This window comes from Taurulus bubalis (assembly GCF_910589615.1).
Source record: "Taurulus bubalis genome assembly, chromosome: 10".
Taxonomy (NCBI): domain Eukaryota; kingdom Metazoa; phylum Chordata; class Actinopteri; order Perciformes; family Cottidae; genus Taurulus; species Taurulus bubalis.
The window spans coordinates 20,208,475-20,228,706 of NC_136598.1; the positions used below are offsets into that span (position 1 = coordinate 20,208,475).

At 40.9% G+C, this 20,232-nt stretch overlaps 2 protein-coding genes across 2 annotated transcripts; one reads left to right on the forward strand and one right to left on the reverse strand.

Annotated features, from left to right (window-relative positions):
• Positions 1-1,276: 1,276 nt before the first annotated feature.
• LOC306742495 (transmembrane protease serine 2-like) lies at positions 1,277-6,356 on the forward strand (the record flags this gene model as incomplete). Its single annotated transcript, XM_079224887.1, has 12 exons — positions 1,277-1,291; positions 1,514-1,661; positions 2,159-2,239; positions 2,334-2,447; positions 2,876-3,005; positions 3,074-3,184; positions 3,284-3,327; positions 3,875-4,037; positions 4,127-4,299; positions 4,692-4,793; positions 5,328-5,470; positions 6,174-6,356. 12 exons carry the CDS (start codon positions 1,277-1,279, stop codon positions 6,354-6,356), a joined length of 1,407 nt encoding a protein of 468 aa, XP_079081013.1.
• A 2,052-nt stretch (positions 6,357-8,408) lies between these two features.
• Positions 8,409-19,721, reverse strand: bace2 (beta-secretase 2; the record flags this gene model as incomplete). The annotated part of the gene is made up of 9 exons (XM_079225027.1): positions 8,409-8,647; positions 9,780-9,948; positions 10,067-10,216; positions 10,605-10,706; positions 10,982-11,116; positions 11,614-11,745; positions 13,990-14,206; positions 14,784-14,872; positions 19,434-19,721. The coding sequence occupies 9 exons, from the start codon at positions 19,719-19,721 to the stop codon at positions 8,409-8,411; spliced, it is 1,521 nt and encodes a 506-aa protein (XP_079081153.1).
• Positions 19,722-20,232: the final 511 nt, after the last annotated feature.

The window sequence follows — 20,232 nt, forward strand, 5'->3', positions numbered from 1 at the left end:
TTCTTTGTCTCCTCTGTGCGATCAGTGCAGACGTCTTGCTCTTTGCTTGAGCCAGGAGTACTATCGCCAAATAGTTAAAGAAAAGCAATGGGCACTATGCAAATGAGCTTCAGAATATAAACACGGTGGAACAAGTTCCTTGGCTACTTATGTATTCCTCTTTGGACCATCTTCATTTCTGCTAACTTTTGCACTTTAATAGAGCATCAATTGAATTTGTCAGATTGCATGCAACAATTCTTGCAAAACAAACTATAAGATCCCCTTTTTTTAAATGTATTTTTACTGCAAATGGAATTAAAAAAGACCAGTGAACTGTAGTGCTGAGATCAGTCTCGGGAGTGAAGGGAGTCTGACATGTGTATGTAAAAGTGAGCTTTCTTTTCTGTCTTTTAGTCCATGGGATGCGAATGTTTTCCTGCCTTTGCCTGTCGTATGAAGTTATTACGTTTTGCCAATGACTTCACCATGAACCGTATGAAGCCTTATGAATGTATGGTGAGCCTGATCCAGGAGGAGTTAGTTTCAGTTCAGCTGTATGCCAATTTCAGTTCTTTTACTATTCAAATAGTGAATATGATGTACTGTAAAGTTTAGAGTGTATTTAATGCATTTACAAATGTAAGATATGTGTACAGATTATGCTTTGTGTTATGTATCTGTTCTGTAAAATACAAATGCTGCCATTTAGCATGATTTCTATATCACTAAATAAATAAACGAAACCGCAGTAAAAACATTTTTTTTTCAAAATGATCTCAGTTAATTCAGTTTGACTGACTGCTAATTTGTCATAAGTTTATTTACAGATATAACTGCATTTCCTGTCAATCATTGACTCGGGTATTGAGGCCTAATGTGTTTGCCTGTATACAGTTCATGGAGCGGAGTACCTTTCCATTGCACAGTGTCGCAGCACTCGCTCAGCACGCTGACAGCTCAGCAGATAACACTTGTGGGATGTTTAGACGAGGCAACAGTCCTTATTGTGCCGGTTGTGTGCTCAGGAGTTTCAAACCGATGCCAGTGAAGAGCGGGGGCGTGGCCACTCGGACGCTCATACAAACTCTTTGTTTCATCACTGGGATGTGAGAACTCACAGAGGAGATATTTCATCTTTCCAGAGAGCAGGGCTGTGAAGAACTTATCTTGTACCTTCAATAACTCTTGGAGTGGACGCTGATATTGAGCAGATAAATTACATGCAAGTTTGATGATTGAAATATCGCAGGAGGACATTTTTTACAATCAGTTGATTGTCAGATAATAACAGAGAATGACCACGAATCAGGTAAGTTTGAAGTAGATTAAGTCCATTTCATACTATAATAATGCCAGTAATTTGAGTGAATAAAATGCGTATGATTTAGTTTTTGAAAAGCTGGACAATCTCACATGTGCATTTACATTTTAGGCTTCTTTTCTTGAACTGAATTTCTTAAATTACCATCACTAGAAGCAGCCAGAGAAAGAGAGCTTCTCTCTTGTCTCATCACTTATGCTTTACTGACAGTTCCTGCACTCGGGTCCTTGTTCCATCCGAGACGACGTGGAGCGGAAACGTCCTCCACTCAGCCGATCAGATGTGGAGCCTCAGTATGTTCATCATGTGGCCCTGAAACCTCCATCTGAAGTCAGCCACTCCAGTCTCAAACACAAAAGTAGGCCGGACTCCTGTTCAGTGATTCTAAAATAGGAACTTTGTGCAGGATTTTTCAAAGAAGGACTAATTGCAAGCAAAATACAATGTATATTGTGCATTTATACTTTAATGTTTACTGTGTTTACTTTGTACCAAATGTCCAAAAATGTAAATAAATTATCCACACTTTATATGTTAGAGATACAGAATGAATGGGATCAAGTCATAACTCATTATTTCTATTTTGAGGACAGCTATTGTCCTTTTATAGAGAACATTTATTCTACTTACCTAACTGTAAATGTCAGCCTAATTTAACACAAACATGTTTTTATATCATTAAAACTAGATTAAGAGTGGCTGAAAAGTCCATTTAGACACATTTAGCAAGTGGGTCAGCTGTGTGTGTGTGTGTGTGTGTGTGTGTGTGTGTGTGTGTGTGTGTGTGCGTGTGTGTGTGTGTGTGTGTGTGTGTGCTTGTGTGTGCGCATGCGCTCGTGTGTGTCCTCCTGTCAGGTGTAAAACAGAGGTGTGTGGCTGCTGTGATCTGCCTGCTGCTCCTCCTGCTGGTGGCTGGAGTCCTCCTCGCTTATTACTGTGAGTTCAGGTTTGATCCCCGCGGGCCACCGTACTTGCTCATATACCTTTACGGCCGATATATGGGTTGATTCTTGTCCTGTCCTCGCCTCAGTCTCCTCGTCCTGTGCGCACGGGATGCAGTGTGGCGATGGGAGCTGCGTGTGGGAGTCCCAGTGGTGTGACGGAGCGAAAGACTGTCGTTCAGGCCAGGATGAAGCGAACTGTGGTAAACGAGCTCATCCAGGGGCCCATGTGCTAAAAAACAGCTGGAAATCTATTCACTCGCCTTCATATTTATAAAACCAAGCTAGACATCTTTAACAGCTACAAAAAACACCTTAATATTGTTTTTACTTTAGATTAAAGAGGACATCTAAGATCTGTGCCTGTCATTGTTAACATCACATTAACACATTGTCCTATAGTTCCACATCATTTAAATTGGAGGCCATCATTGGTGTTGATAGCCATTTTATAAAAAGTGTCATCTAGAAACTTTAAGAGACTTATTAGGATTTTTTTTCCACCTGCATATATAAAGCATCAAACTTTTCCAACTCCACTCCAGACTCCAAAGAGAGCATTGTTGTTAATGGTCAGTTATCTGTTGTGTTACCTGAGTCTGGTCACCTACTTCCCGCTGTCTGTGCTCAGTGAGGCTGCATGGCTCCAGCTTCCTGCTCCAGATCTACTGGACTCAGAGTAAAACCTGGAGGACTGTTTGTTCTCACGGCTGGACCGACCAGCAGGGGAGAGCCAGCTGCCAGCAGGTCGGCTTCAGCCGGTAAGTCTTTTTTCTCTCCAGTCTCACATGATTTGTGTGTTTTAACTGAAGCCGTATATTTTTGACAGGGGTACCTATTTTAAATCAGGCCAACAGCAGACTGGTTCACATGATGGGTACTTAATAGCTAAGTCTGCCTTCAACCCTGAGGCATCCCTACTGCAACAGCTGGTGCTCAGGTTAGTGAATCGGTGGAGATGAACCAGTGTAAATGTGTTCATGCTAAATCAACATGGACCGAATTACACCTCAAGTGTTTTTTCTTTTCCCATCTGCAGCAATACTTGTCCCAACAACAGTGCGGTGACTTTGCGTTGTACTGGTATGTTATTGCTATGAAGTGTAAGGGGTTCTGCGTTTGAGTTGATTTGCTGCAGTTAAAAGTTTTTGATTTTCATATTGTATATACCTAAAACAGTCCAACATAATTTCTCCAAACACTAGCATCTCAAAGTGCCTTTGGTCTCCTCTATGTTGTGTGCATTCATCAAATTAAATGCAAAAATGAGATCAAAGCGATCCAAGGCTTTTGCAAAGTTTGATGATTTGTTGTGCTCTTCAGATGTTTCAAGGTTTAATATAATTATTTGCATTTAGGATACTGTTATTTGATTCAATTGGAATTACATTTATCAATACAAGTTTGTTGTCCAAAAAGGCAACACCACTTTACACATGACAAGACTATACTTATATGATTTGTCTCTTTCAGTTCTGCATGTTAGCTCTCCTTTTTAGTGTTTCTTGCACTGCTTTTATCTACACTTTGACTGCTTATAAACAACTGTGCCCCCCTTTGTACCTGCTTCCAGTTCTAACAGCCGTGTAGCATTGAAACGAGTCCTCTCTAACAGCAGTTTTGCCCTCAGATTGTGGGAGTGGGGTGGGCTCCAGCAGGGCCTCTGGGGGCCGGCCGGCCTCTCCAGGCGCCTGGCCGTGGCAGGTCAGCCTGCAGGTGGCGGGCTCCCACCGCTGTGGAGGAGCCGTCATCTCCCCCAACTGGATAGTCACTGCAGCACACTGTGTGGCCAGGTGAGGCCTTTTCATCACACTTCCTGAATCAGCATTTGTGGCCTGATCCGGCTTGAGTCTACTCTCTGCTGTGTGTCTCTCCCCTGCAGGGCCGCCAGCCCTGAAGACTGGGCCGTGTACGCTGGGATAGTGGATCCACTCGGCACTCTGTTCAACCCTGCATACTTTGTGAGCCGCGTTATAGCCCACGAAGGCTTTAACTGGGTCACTCGCAGGAATGACATTGCTCTGATGAGGCTCTCTAAACCTCTGGGCTTCGCAGGTGTTTAAAGGCACATTTATATACACAACGATAATAAAAAAAGATGAATGATACGTTTATTGAACCTTGACCTACATATTTATGTGACCAACAACAAAAACAGGGTTTTCCTTGCATAGTCAGTTATTCTAGTTAGTGTAATAACAAAAATAATGTGTATTGTATATCTCTTATATACTGTCAGTTGCCAGTTTATTAGGTACACCTAGTCAGTTTGAACAAGGAAATTAACATTTTCACCTTCATGAAGAGAGGATTTATTCCAGGGCTTCTGAATTAAACTGCATTAGTTTTAGTTCGGTGAATCCAATAAATTGTCTACTGAGTGGATATCCTTTTCTCTGTGGAAACCATTTGATAAATGACAACAGACATGTTCTTTTCTTCGCTAGCCTCCAGTAATATCAAACCAGTGTGCCTTCCAAATGATGGCGTAAACATCGCTGCTCCTCAGAAGGGCTGGATAACGCGATTCAGTCGCACAGCAAATGGAGGTGAGACAGTTTTGGTTACACATGATTATGTGCTGTGAATCAAGGCATTTAAAGATATTAGACATTTAAACCAATTTAACAAAATCATATTTTGAATTCAGAAGTGTTTAAAGATGAAAGCAACAGTATTCACTGCTGTCTGTTACATTGTCGACCACTGGATGGCACCAGAGACTAGAAATGTGTGACTCTACACTCAATGATAGTGATTCACAGTGATGGAAGTAGCACTCTGATATTATACTTCAGTAAAAGTTACAATACTATAGTGTAGAAATACTCTGTGACAAGTACTACATTCTTAATTTTTAAAGCATCCAAATATACTGAAAGTACCAACAGTAAACAAGCCCATTCTACGTGATGGTCCATTCCAGAATATTATTGGATTGTACATATTTATGCATTTTGTGTACAGTACCTCACTTTAATGTCACAGCTTGTAAAGATGAAGATAGTTTGAATGACTTTATAAAGTTATCTAATCTTAAATCTTTTTCACATACAACAAACAAAATACTTTTATTTTGACAGACTCTGGCTCTATACACCTGACGGAGGCTCAGGTTTCTCTCATGAACACCGCATACTGCAACAGCTCCATCGCTCACGACGGCCGGATATCACAGGACATGTTATGCGCCAGAGAGACGGAGCCAGTAGCCAACGAGTGCCATGTAAGACAAACCACACAGTGATTTAAATGCTGAAACCAACATGAATACAATGTTTTTTTTTATAATGATGAGACAACGATACACATATTAAAATGTCACAATGAGTTTTATTTTGTAGTAAGGACCAGACGGTTGTAGTGTGACTGCCCCCGGGATTAATGTGTCTACATATTAACTGCAAATACATTCTTTAAATAGAAAAGTGACCCTATAGAACAATGTACTCAAAGACATGAGAGTGCACCCAAGCAGCAACACTCTTTATGAGATATTTTCTGGTGCAAATTGAGCAGTTCCTGCACTTTAAAGACGCATTTTCATGCTCTTATGTAACTTGCTTTGAGGCCTAGTCCAACAAGACATGCATTATGTTCTGTACATGGTAAAAGCTTTAGATAAATAGTTCCACTTTGTGACTTATAACAAACCACTCATACAGTCGAGTCAACAATGAAAGTCAAATTAGATCCCTGAGGTGGCAGCTGACCATGATATCATGTTTTATTTGTGGACCGTTGTAATCCTTGAAGGACCTTAAATGTGAAACTGCATGAAAAGCATTTATTGTGTTTTGAATTTCATCAAAAGAGACATTCAGATCATTGTAAGGCATTTGATCTTTAATGTGGGAGTCTTGATAAGCGATACATGCATCTTCAAGAGTGTGTAGATCATAGAAATATCAATCTTTTTTGTTTCTCAGACTGACAGTGGCGGCCCTCTGGTGTCCCTGAAGGATGGAGTATGGTGGCTCTTAGGGGACAGCATTTGGGGGGAACACTGCACTGAGCAGAACAAACCAGCGGTTTATGGCAACGTCACCTATTTTCTGGACTGGATCTACCATCAGATGAGGGTAAAAACCAGTGAAAGATTGGCCTTGTAAAGGCAGATAAACAAAATTAATGCAGAGGATTTCCGTGTACAGATCATTTGTAGTATTTGGTGTAATCTGCTTGGAAGACCAGATGCAATAAGAAGGTTTATCTGTCTAGTGCTCAATTATGAAATAACTTACAACTATTTATTTTGATTTTCTTTACAGAAGCATCAAGATGACTGAGGGTGACAGGACCAAAGATTAACAGAGATGTTTATGTTTACAATTTTTAAGTGTGCAAAGATAAAAACATTTTTTTTTAAATCAATGCGTCAATAATATCTGTATCAGTTACATAATGTATTTTCTACATAATATTCCTGTTCTGTGTTTTCATAATTGTAATTGACTGTTGATGCTCAAATTCACATAAGAAGCTCCAATGAACACTGTTTTATCTCATAAGTTTGTGTTTGTTTTATTATAAATCTGTAGTTAAAGTCTTTATTATAGTCTTTTATAAATATGGTTGAAGTGTTTAATTGAATTAATGATATTTAAGCTAGTCGTATGCCAACAAAACAAAACCACAAGTCACTCACAAATCACATGCAGCTTGTTCTTGAGTAACCTTTCACAAAAACACATCTTCCTTTATTTAAAAAGATTTACATCTTTGATTTGGTTCAAAGTTCTTTTATTTCCATAAGTACGATTTTGGCACAGAAAGAAAATACACTTATAAATAAGTGACAGTATAAGATTCAAGTGTAGCTTCAATTTGTCAATTCAAAATGTTGGCAGATAGTGACACATTTGTGCAGCTTGACACGCTGATACTCTGTATACAAGAGACTGTAACATAACGCTTGACAACTTTTTGTTGCCCACAAGTCATTCAGCTTCGCAAGCAAACTAAGCGTCGTCCACAGGTTGGGTACCTGTCAGATTTAGTGTTTTTTTTATAAAATATGCGTTATAAATATGTAACCTTGAATATCTAGTGTCTAAAAAGCAAACATTTGGAATAATACAATCACATTCAAAAGATAATTAAATATAAACTTGGACATATAGAATTAGTAAGATTACAAATATGACAACAAATTGCATAACAGATTGAGAAATATTGATCTTTATAATACACTTTTGATTGACTTAAGAAACAAAGTGCAATTCAGTAGAGTAAGTCTCAAACTGATGATACTGTAAATCATTTTGTAGTCGCAGTGAGCTGACCTTAAAAAGGCACTACAGGCACTGTAAACGCGTGTCACCTCTTCCTATTAACAGTGATCTTGTGAGCAGCTTTTCCCCGAAACTTCAACATACACAGCCATCGATTTCACTCCATAGAGGCCTGGAGGTAAACGTTAAAATATAAGAAGGCACAAGAAACATTCCTTCACGGATAAAGCTGTAAAGGGACATCTTAAGAGCTCGTTTTGAGGAATGAAAAATACAGTTTGCCTGGAAAGAAAATCAGTAACGTTTATATTGTTAAAGAATGCACCAATGGTTGTTGTATGTAGAGATTAAGGTCCTCCCCACCTGCTGTCCTGGGATTGTCGATAAGGAAGATTTCACCCTTAGCTATTGTGATGTGATATTTTGAGATGAAGTGTTTTGTACTTTGGTGCACCCCTTCGTCTGCGTCTGTAGTTTCGGGGCGAGCAATACTAATAGTTGAGAAAAAGTCATTCATACCCATTACTAAAAACTGCTCTGTAGCGACATCACATTACTGACTCGCTACAGTCAGTGGAGAAATTGCGTCGGTTCTTCTTCTACTACTAAGCTAGATGTCTTCCCCCTGTGTCACACATGACATGGTGGAGAATAAGCAATAGTCACCGTCAAACCAGAATTTGGAACCATAAATACGTCACAAACAGACGTTTTTAGGAAGAGTTTTTGGGTTGGATTCTCCTGTCAAGAGGTGGTTGATCTGTCTGTGTCTATCTCCACGGCCCAAGCCGTTGAGTGCAGACTAGAATCAGTCAGACATCCGGAGGCGTGTGTCACTGTTTGGTGCAGGCCGAGCCTCACCCCTTTCTGCGCCGCCGTGGATGGGTTCTGCTGGCTGTCCGCCCTGTCCGCCCATCCGTTTCCCGTCAGTCACTTGATGCGGTGGCGGACCAGAGAGGACTCGTCGGTGATCTCCCCGGCGCGGCTTCGTCGGCACGGCAGGACCAGCAGGAGCAACAGGATGATGAGGACCACCGCGCAGACCGCCATCAGGGCGTAGGAGATCACCCACATCAGAGGCTCCTTCAGCGGCCCGCCAGAGCAGTTGGCCGCCACGTCTGCGGCTGAGAAAGGTCCCGCGATCTCTGAAAGAGCCTCGCCGTCGCTCACTGCGGAGAGATAGAAGACAGATTGTTGCATGTCTCACATCTGACTTGAAAGTAAAAAGTAAAATATCAATGTGTTGGAAAACTTACATTAACATCAATACACCAGCCCCAAAAAAAATTAACCTATTGACCCTTAAAAAACACTAATTTAGTATTATGTAAAAAGCCCTAATTATGTTAAAAATAAAAGCCTCTCAAACATGTTCATACATATATTTTTTTTGAACAAAAGTGTACCATTGTAACCATTGCTGAATAAAAACTATATGTATGAGTTTATAGATGACATTGACATGTGGTGGCCTCTCAAAATAGTAACAATTGTCTGAGACTGGCAGCATCATTGAAGTAATTCAAGGTTAATACTTTTATACATGGCCGAGTCATCAATCGACGATGATAGTTCTTCGTCTAGATTTTTACCAGCCAGCTCGGAGTTGGCAACCTTACTGTCACAAGCCTGCATCCTTAACCTTTAGCCTACATCGGCTAGGTCTGTTTGCTAAATACGGAACAAAGGTGATCTTTGTACTTCAAGATGAGTTGGAAGCCCTGCCCAAGCTCATATTTACACAGAACTACAAGGAAGTGGCACTGTTAAAAGGTGTAACCTTTACTGTTTAGGTCATGGTGACCAGGATATTCTCTGGGTTTTAGTCAGTAAACGTTTGCTTTTCCATAAGTTATCAGTTAATAAAAGGCACATTACAGACTTCAGGACTATGATTTTTCTTCTTTGTTAAAAGTGAAATGTCTTGAAGCAATATTATAAGCAACATTTTGCTATAGATATATATACTATAAGTTGTTACAGACACTGACACTTCACAGTCAATATGATGGCAAGTGTTCTGGTGATTTTAGAGCATATATGGATAACGGAGTATGAATACAGCCTTGTTTGTGCAAACTTCCGTCTTTTCTGCTGCGAATAATTCAAGTTGGCACTTCCTTACAAAGCATACACTAAAAATAGCATACTGAGATTAGCTACACATTTTAAACCACAAAACATTTAATCATAAGGCTGACAAAAATATAAATATTGGGATGACAATCTGAACCCATTTGTTGACTGTGATACGCTTGACACAGTTTTACGTCTTAGTCAAAGTCTTGTTTGTACTCTCACCTGCACAGCTGCTGAGTGCAAAGCCCAGTCTCCGCTGGGCACGGTCGAACACCACGTAGAAGCCTTCCATCACAGTGGCTCCGATCACCAGGCCGTTAGCCGACGAAGACAATCCAAAACGGAAGCATTCCAATGTGCCGTCCACGTCTGTGATTGGCTGAATGTACAACTGTGACATGGGAGACAAATGAAGAGATTAAAGAGGACCGATGAGTGCTTGTGTCACTCGGTGTTGATGATGGAGCAGAAGCGATTACTGGTTTTCGTGTTTGTTTTTATCCAGGTACCTTAGGCAGGATGGTGATGCGGAAGGACTGGCTGGTGTTTGTGGCCCTTAGGTAGATGGACAGCTTGGGGAAAAACCTCCAGGGGGTCTCTCCCTTCATCCAGCATGCGAGCTTGCTGCCATCCCAGAACCCTGAAGAAAAGTCCTGGATCTGAACCAAAGAGAAATAGACAAAGGGAAACAGAAGGACGAACGCTCAGAGTCAGAAGGTCAGTACAGCATCAAAACAGGTTTTTGTGTTCTCTTTCATTTTCCCACTTGGGATTAATCTGCAAGGATGTGGGTTCATTAAGTGAAAATGTTGCTTCCAGGTTCAAATTAACCTTGAGTTGTTTATGTGGAGTTACAGAATGTGAAAAATGTAGAATGAGGAAAGAAAAACTAAAAGCATGGCACACACATTTTTATAGCAGAAAAGCTCCTGATCGTTCCTCTCAAAGCCACTATGTCCTTGAGCAGCGAGAGTGTGCTATCCTCCCCTGCATCGCTTTGCTCTGACAACATGTTTCATCACCGTCTGTGGAGAGACGGCAGCTTACCAGAGAGCTGCGTGTGATGGCTTCTACCACCGCATTGAAGACGTTGACAGGAAGACGCAGCAGCGTCGTCCCACTGTCAACTATAGCTTTATCCATGTTATACTGAAAGAAAGTGAGAAAGAGGGAAGTGCAGTAGTATTATTCTCAGTTCAACGGGGCTTCTGTGGAGGACTTTGAGCAAACCAAAGAATGTAAAACGAGGAAGCTCTTGAGTACATTCCCTTGCAGTACTGCGACTCCAATTCAAGTTTCATTTCCTTGTTGTGACCTTGATACAATCAACTCAGAATTCTCTATTCAAAAAAAGAATGTTATCGGTTTGCAACTTATTGTTTTTCCGCTTCAAATGTAAGACATAGGTTTAGTGTAAAGTATACCTCTCTGCAGTCCAGTTCCAGATTCTGGTCGCCGACCTCCAGCTTCAAAACCTCCACTTGGAAGTACCACTCCTCTACTATAGGGGTGTACCACACTGACCCCCGATACAGAGTTGGTTCAGCCCCTCCCATGACCTAGGAAAAGAAATACTTCTTCAATCATTCATGGGTCACAACAACAACACAGTGAAAATCCAACAAGAGTATGCTCAAGCCAAGGTTTGTATGATCCCTCCACAATCTGGCAGAATACATAAACACACACAAAAGCACTCAACCATCTTATCCATCTGTTTGTGTCAGTGGGTGACATGATGGAGATGCAGTGAGCGAGGCACCGAGGTCGCTTGTATAACAGCAACAGACCTGCTCTCAGCAGGATGCTATCTTAGCTTAATTAGCTCCACTCTAACTAGACTGGGCCTCCAGTGGAGAACCCACATTGACAAAGGGGATACCAGCTATTATGTTTCGAAACTGCACTCAGCTGCTATGTCTGGTCCAATGTGAGACACAAACTGTATTACAAAAATACCCATTTTAAAAGGCGTGTTACTAAATTTAAAAAAAGGGTCAGAAGACTGCTGAGATCTAAAGTCTTTGATCACACTCAGCCTCTCCTGCCTACTCACAAGGCTGCCTCCAGGGGCGTCCACTGTGCTGCTGGCTGAAAGTCCAGCGCCACACATCTGGAGGGAAAAGATGTCAGGAATCCCCAGCTGTTTCACCAAAGAGTTGAAGAAGGGCTCCACGGACGAGTCAGGCTAATTGAGAGACAGGAGATGTGTAATCATCAACACAAGATTATCCAGACTGACGTACATCATGTACTGTACATTAAGTGTATACAGACAGTAAAATACATTATTAAAGTTCAGAAAAAAAAGAGAATGAAAGTGTAAAAAAAATATGTTTCGTGTGAATAAAAGAAATTTATCCTAAAGGCATCTTAACACAATTACAAGGGGGAAAACAACATCTTTAAGAAACAATAAATAACAGCTTAAAACTATTTTACAAGAATCAGGAATAAAGAATGAAAAATACGCTGGTTTGCTACGATAACTGCTACTTAAAAGTAAAACAAATAAAAAAGGACATGATCACAACCCTTTGGTCAGGCTGTGATTGAAACAATATTCTGGCCACTGTGTACGAGCGTGTCCGCAGGAATGCGTGTGAGGACTTGTGAATGAGACAGTGGTGTGGCCCTTGACTAAAGGATGGTCTCTCCCTCCTGTCTTCTTCAGATGTCACGCATGACACACAGCCCTCGGGCAAGTTGAACGTGAATACCCAAGAGACGCCAGCAGCACAAAGTGGTCAGTGTGAGCCTATCTGCCCCTAAATCACTGGCATTTAATACCAAAGGTTGCTATAGTGGGCACAGAATGAAAGGATGTCATTGATGTCATCCTTGTCCCATCAACACTATATTAAAGAAAGCGGACGATGGGGCGAAGCGCCTTGGTTTTGTGTCACACTTCAAACGTACTGTATGGCAGAGGTTTTCAAAGTGAGAGGCGGGCCTCCCCAGGGAGGCTCCCAACAGTTTCTGGGGAGGCTCGGTGAATAGAAATGAAAAAATATTACATTAGTTATCAAACGAGGATTACACAGAACAGCCTAGATTTGGTTAAAGAGATGGTTCAGAGATATAGTACTTCTGGGGTATTTGACTGTTTTTCCACTTTGTCTGAGAAGAGGCACACAGTATCAGACTCTGAAACCCCCTGATCTATAAGATGTATTGCACAGTAATTACATTTACTCTTAGAATGTGCTTCTTCTACAGTAAAGGAATTTAGCTTTTTCTAATGAGGAGGCCAGATAAATATATATAGTTTTTATCCAATTAAATTAATGTTCCAAAATCCATTAATTAACCTATGAAAAGCAATTTACTAATCTGGTACAACAGAGTTGTGTTTATTATTATGCAAAGGCATCATACTCTTGCTGCTGAAAATAAATCATGAACAGGAAATGTTTCTGTTCGCAGATAAAATCTCAAAGTTGTTAAATGCTGTAAAAGCAGGAAGTCACTGCTTGATTAACTTGATAAAACATGATATTTTTATCATTATCATCTCATGAAGTTCATATAAAAGTTATACGATACATTAACATACTGTTAATATGCACTGCTTCCAGTTCTTTGCAGCAAAGAATGGCAAACCTACCTCATGATCCATTTCACAATGATCGAGACACAAACTCAGACCTCGATAAAACAAGTCATAACAGTTGTATGTCAAGTTGCAGTTCATATCTATTTTTGTCCAGACTTTGAAGAAACATAATAAAAAAAATGTTTTTCACAATATTGACATGTATGATTCCAGTGAATCACTTTGTGTGAGAAGCATGCTACATTATTACAGAGGAATACAGAGGGCCGATAGAGAGCTTCATCACATGGTGCAACGGCAATCACCTGAAGCTCAATATCAGCAAAACCAATGAGCTTGCGGTGGAATACCAGCAGAGGAACAGGAGAACCCCTGTCCTGGTTGTCATCCAGGCAGAGGAAGAAAAGAGGGTGGACTTATGCAAGTACCATTTCTCTACCGTCTGGATTCAGGAAACATCATGAGACAGCAAATTGCTATTTGCTGTAGTTTGCACTGTTAGCAATGTAAGCTACGAGCCGCCGGCTCAGCCGTCACTTTATTGAGAGCCGACAAAGATACTCCCAAAAGCACCTTTAAAAAAGAAGAAACTCAAGAAGAAAAAAAAAATCATGTGATCCCTGAACTTTGTATGGAACCAACTTTTTTCAATATGGAGACTATGTACCGTTTATTTAGTTTGGTGTTGTTTTAAAAGTGATTTATCGTTTGTCAATTATTCGGACTGTTTCTTGCTTTTGTTTTTATTGTATTTTTCTGTATTATTTTGGGACTGCAGAAAAAACATATGGCCCCTGTTAAATAAAGTGAAACTAACATAACCCTAAAACTAACATTCAGAGTAAGATTCAAACTTTAAGAGCATCTATCTCTCACCCTTGCCAGCATGGGATATGCCAGTCCCAGGATGCCCTGCCAGTTGACCCCAGGAAGGAAGAAGCCCTCAGATGACAGGATGGCAGCTATGTTGATGGTGACGGTCCCATTTGGGCCTTTGGGAATGGAGACACGGTCAGTGGCCAGTTCACCTTCCCAGTTGCCCTGAGTGTACCTGACAGCCACAGTCCGGCCAGATGACTGGTAGGTACTGGAGCTAAACACAGGGGAAGAAGGCAAGTAGTGTGAATAGTTACAACAAGATAAAAAGCTAAATGTGTGGTAACTCAGGACTAGGACTGCAATAAAACAACAGACAGCTATGCAAGACCGACATTACATAGCAGAGATCATGTAATTCATTAATATTGGTGTGATGTTTCCGAGAGTTTGTGTATCGGATCAAATGTACAGATAATTTGGCTGCCCATTAAATATAAATTCAGTAGAATTACAACCTTCTGCATGCAGAGTGCATTCCTCTATCACATGAGCAGCACACACTACTGCTCTGTCTGAGCCATAGCACTGCATGCTTTCATGCAAGCATTGATTATATTACATTAGTGAATGTTTCTATCTATCTATCTATTTTTATTTATTTATTTTTAATTATGTTTCAGTCAACCAGCAGTAGCCAGATTAGGTGAATTCACTTTAAACCCCAAGTTTGCACACCAAAATTGTCGGCTCAAATTTTCGGATAATTGCTATATTTCCAATCTATTCTCATTATTTCCACCATGAATATTCACAACATTTTGCAGATTCCACAAAGTGCCCAAGCTACTCACAGCGCAGTGTTGAAGTAGTGAGTAATAAATGGGTGTGGAGCTGCAGCCACAGCGAAGTTACTACTTCCCGTATCCACCAGGATGTTCACCTGAAATACACAAGGGAGAGTTTATTTGAACAAGCATTGCAGATATCTGCTTCAGGGCAACCCCGCCCCGCCTCAGAGCTCTTGAGTCACAGGGTAAAAGTATGAGGTCTAAAGCAGTAGAACACACTGATGACAAGACTTTAAGAAGACTTTTAAAATGCCACTAAGACATTCAAGATTCTGTTTGCACAAATAATAGTAATTAGAGGAGGAAAAAGCAGAGGACGTGAAGAGAAAACAGCAACAACAAAAATATACAAACATAAGGAAATTAAGCTGGAAATAGTGAAGAGAGACTATAAAATGGACACACAAAAAGCAATAGAAATATTTGTTTCATTTCTGTGAGGGAAGTTTTACGCCTATTTGAAAGATTGTGATTTGGGAGTTCATAAAGACATTCTTCAAATCAAAAGAATGTCTGTTGTCACCCATGTGTTATAAATGGAAAATTAAACGCAAACTGTGTTTTGTTTGCGGCAGAGACAGTCAACGTTTTGGTCAGTGTTTCGTTGCAAGGTGAAATAAAGAGTGTACTTTACAGCTGTATTTGATTATATCATATGTAAACATAATTATGGGGATGGGCATAATCAGAAATGTCATACCAACTTGGATACGGTAATAAATAAAAAAAACCTGACTGCGGTATCGCAAATTCATAGAGATTCCAGTGTCACACAAACTGCACAAATTACTATGCATCTCTAATGTAATTGCTCTCTGTGTGATCTATGAGACAAACATGACTGCCTCTAGCTTCTGACATGACTGGATGACCTATCCAGCCATCCTGGTGTGCGTGCGTGCGTGCGTGCGTGCACGTGCGTGTGTGTGTGTGTGTGTCTCTCTCATGTCCACAGTGGAGACCAGCGAACAGCGGTTGAGATAATGTTGTCTTGCAGACATCAAGTCAACGAGCAGGAACTAATTAGCTTGCGGACTTCTGTCACCTCCACTACTGAGCAGTGGCCACATTAACACTCACTAGCAAGCATTTCTCACCAGGATGGGGTCATAAAGCTAATGCCCCATGGCCACCTGATGACTAAACAACAAAAAGGTCTACGCACTAGTTTTTCAATGATGTCACATGACAGTCAATGGAAATATGTAGATATGACACAAAAAAAGGGTTCATTCGGCAACCTGGGGAAGATGACATGCCTACCCATATTTTATCAAGACCAGAACATCAGGAAGTAGTTCATTTTAAATATGTAAGGTTGACAGACAAGGAACAAGGAATTCCAATGATTCCGTGAAGAAAACCACTTCCTCAAGCTTAGTTCCTCAAGCCCATCATGCCTCAACCATGTCTAAATGGAGCAAGTTCATCATTATACCACACGATTTCCTCAGACAATAAAAGCAGTATGACTTATTTATTTTAGCCAACGTCCCACTGTCGTTCTCACTTGTGCATGAAGTCATTATGAAACAATTGGTGGGTGGGGAAAAAAATCCTGTAATTATCAACAATGTGTTATCGACTGGTTCAGTTGGGCACTGGAAGCCTTAGTTGGCCCGTCCGTGGGAGTCAGGCTTATCAGTTCCTCCTCATTGGCTGGGCACTGGTCCCATCACTGTAACTGTGCCATCAAAAACCCCACTGCTGCCTTGGAGATGGCATCAGTCCATTCACACAAGGCCTGAACCGGCCAAACAGGCCAGATTGGAAAACACTGAAACCTCTCGGGGAGGGAGGGAGGGAGGGAGGGGAGCAGGGGCATTTCCTTATCCCCCACATCACGTATCTTTTCTGGTCACACTATCCTCCCTTAGCTCGGCTGCTGAGCCTCAGGCAAAGCTCTGCCCCCGCTGCTGCGGCAGCCTGCAGTTGAGCGCTCGCTGTCTAATTGGCAGTGGCTCCATGGCGGCAATGTGCATCTGCTACCTGTTTGTACCAATTAGCAGATGTGAGGCTCTCTATCCGACACCTCAGCCTGGCTGCGCCGCACGCTAACAGATGCGGCAATTAGTGGCTCATTTGAATAGTGCCTCATTTAACACCGCAGCCCTGTAATCACATTGTCGTTTAGTTGGAATAATATTGAGAGCATGATTCGATAGTATTGAGTTACGGGACGTTTTGGCACTGCATAACCAATCTCAACCAACTCTGCCGGCAGGGAAAAAAAATTATATAATGGTTTCACCATAAATACACAAGGCACATGGAGTATAAAGCCTGGAATATCAGAGGAGAAATATCAAGAGGCGGAACTGGTTTTCGCCTCAAAAACATCATCCATCAGTAGAATATTCAAAGTAATCTATTTGTTAAAAACATGAAGCATTCACATCAATGTTAACTTTTTCTTGAGCTTCCTCACCCGACACGAGGTCCCAAATATACCTTTGTCACAGCTTTATTTTTTTCACGTCATGGCAAGAAACACACAAGCGTAACTGACATGGTTTCAGGGTCTTCATTGTGTTTGCTGGCTCACTGGAATTGCTTACTGGGACACTTAATGGAACTGAGCCATTGTTAGTGTGCATTAATAATAATAATGAATAATGCATTTCATTTTTATCGCACTGTTCCTTCAAAGAATCCCAGAGTGCCACACATATAGTAAAAACAAATAAAACCGATTTAAAACATAGATAAAGCAACCCATAAAAATAAAAATAAGAATGTAATAGCTGCCAATAAATTAACTTAAATTAACTCCTGAATAAGCTTTATGCATTAGTTGCACCTGTGCTTCTTCCTGATGTGACAAGTAGAAATGTGACAAAGCTCTATTAGAATTCACCAGGTGAGGCTCTCCTCGTGATATAAAGACAGTATAGCAATATAAAAGTTTTATAAATAACTGAAAAGGTTAGTCCTATACATAGACAAAAAAAATATATATACACATTAAAAAAAAAAAATATATATATATACACACACAGACAAAAAAAATAGCAATTCCGCACAAGCATCCTAAAACGCAAATAAATACTAAAATATGTTGATAATGTTTTTTTCTTGAGGAGTAGATACAACGTATACCCTTTTGTTACGATCAAGAAATTTAATTAATTATTTACTCCCATATGGAATACATAATTTTTTTTAGTTGCTTCGTAAGATAAAACATGTGATTTGTTTGATAAGTAATCCTTTTGAATCAATCTAACTCTGGGTTATTAATTATGAAATATTCAGATGTAAATCTGTTGTTATTTGTTCAGTTATCGGGTTGACTGTTGATTCCTGATAAGGAAACACACCTGTGCCTGGTTAAAGGGCGTGTATAGTTCAGTGTATTAGTGGCTCTCTATGCAGTTTGATGATATAGGAATAACAACATTCCTTTGAATAAATCATAGTCCAAGAGTTTCCTCCTTTGAGCTTTTAAAACGCCCGTGTTCGACTAGAACAACAGATACCATGAAGTATATTTTCCAAAGTACAACTGTGGACTGGTTGTAACGTTTTATGGGACCTGTACCCTTACGAGTATAGCATTAGCCTCTCAGAGGTTGACTCAGGCCAGTGACACGGCAGGTAGCACTGATAAGCCTCTGTGAGCCTGAGGATCTGAGCTGTGCCACCCAAGAGTCTCACCATCTCTGATCTGTTTAACTTGAGAGGCCCAGGAACAACAGGTCAAGTCACTAATGAGATAATTCACCTTTCGGATTAAGCTCCATTTCAAACACATCTTCTTACAACACAATGGCAAAGCATAGCCTTAAACCTACAACACCCTAATGTGTCATGTATTTTTAATAGTGTCCCTCTTCTGGGACAATTTAGTCCCTCTTAAATCATTAATATGATCTCGTTAGGCACTTTACATAACAAGCAGTATTAAAAAAAAGACAGTACATTACACAGGCCTATTTCTGTGCAACCAAAAGAAAATAAGCAGCAAATATATCTGGAGGGCTAGTGCTGTTTTATACAACTGTGGAGCTGCCCTTTGCTCCCTGGGAGCCTCATAATCCCCATCAGCTGCTTAGTAAGAAAGAGAGGTCCTCACAGGCTGCATCATGTGAGTGCATGTGAGCAGGGCTTTAGTCTACCTTCAGACCCAAAGGCTGGGAAGACTTGAGGCAGCTAATGCACCCCACAGCCATGATGTACTATCCTGCAAGCCTGGGGAAAAAAGAGATTTTATTATTGTGTTTTATAAAAAGGACAGTGATAGCAAAATATGCCTATAATCTTCCCTTGACCCAAGTCGTTGTTCTGCAGTTAGGGTCATATCAAACAGTCATTCAGAATATGTAAATATTGCATTTAGTAGGTAGCCAACACCTTGGGGGTGACACAATCACACTCAGCCCTTTGAGTGGATCACATTGTGTGACGGTTTAAAGCAGACTTGACATAGCGTTGTGTCTGAATGGATCACGTGACCCTGTGTAAACACAATGAAACGAAACAAACAAACCAAGAAAGTAGAGAAAAGAAAGGAAATAAAGGAGTATTCTCAGTTGCATTCAGCTCAATAACCTTAACTTAAATAGTCCAATATAAACTGGAAGAAGAAGAAAACACATTTGTGCGAATGACAGGTGTCAAACAAAAACAATAAAAAGCGTTTGTGATATTTACCTTTTGACCCGGAGTACCAATTGACATTTCTATGTAGTATCCTCTTCCATAGTCCCCTTGCAGGTTATTTACCATGTCCAGAAAGTTCACGGTACCGGTTGGATCAGAGGCCAGAGACAGGCCGTTTCCATCAGCCGTTAACGCGACGCGCCGCGTCAAATCAACCGCCGAGGATATATTGTATCTCCCTGCGTATATTTTGAGCGGTATAGCGAAAAAACACTTTGACAAGCCGAAGTATAAACTAAAAACAAATGCCCATGTCGAAACAGAAGCGGTGTGTGCCATGGCGGAGTTAGTTCGCGTTAGTCTGACTGATAACGGGGGGGTCGGGGGGGGAGGTGGAAAGGGGGGCGGGGGGGGGGAAGTCTCCGGCTCCTCGCTCAAAGTTTGCTCCTTAAAGTTTTCAGTTTGGCCACCATGGAAACGCCTCTGCCGCGAGAACGGACATCACGGAAACGTTGCCTCTCCTCTCAACCGTCAACGGGAAGTCACACATGCAGACATGGTGGTCAAACTGACACAATGACGACTGTTTGACCGCTTGTCGTTCGCCGACTCCCGAGAAGTTTCGCTACAAAGTAACCTGCTGCTGGTTTGGAGAGAACCGCGTCAAGCTCGCAGAAAAATATAAAACGCGGCTTCCGGTTATGTAAAATCTTTCAAATTAAAGTAAACCTGAGCGGCTATTGTTTTTTTTGTTACAACGTAAAAACTGGACAGTTGTTTTAAAAAATAAAATAAATAGACATATGAGCCACATGCGTCATGATAAAAGGAGAGAAAATACCCAAATCAC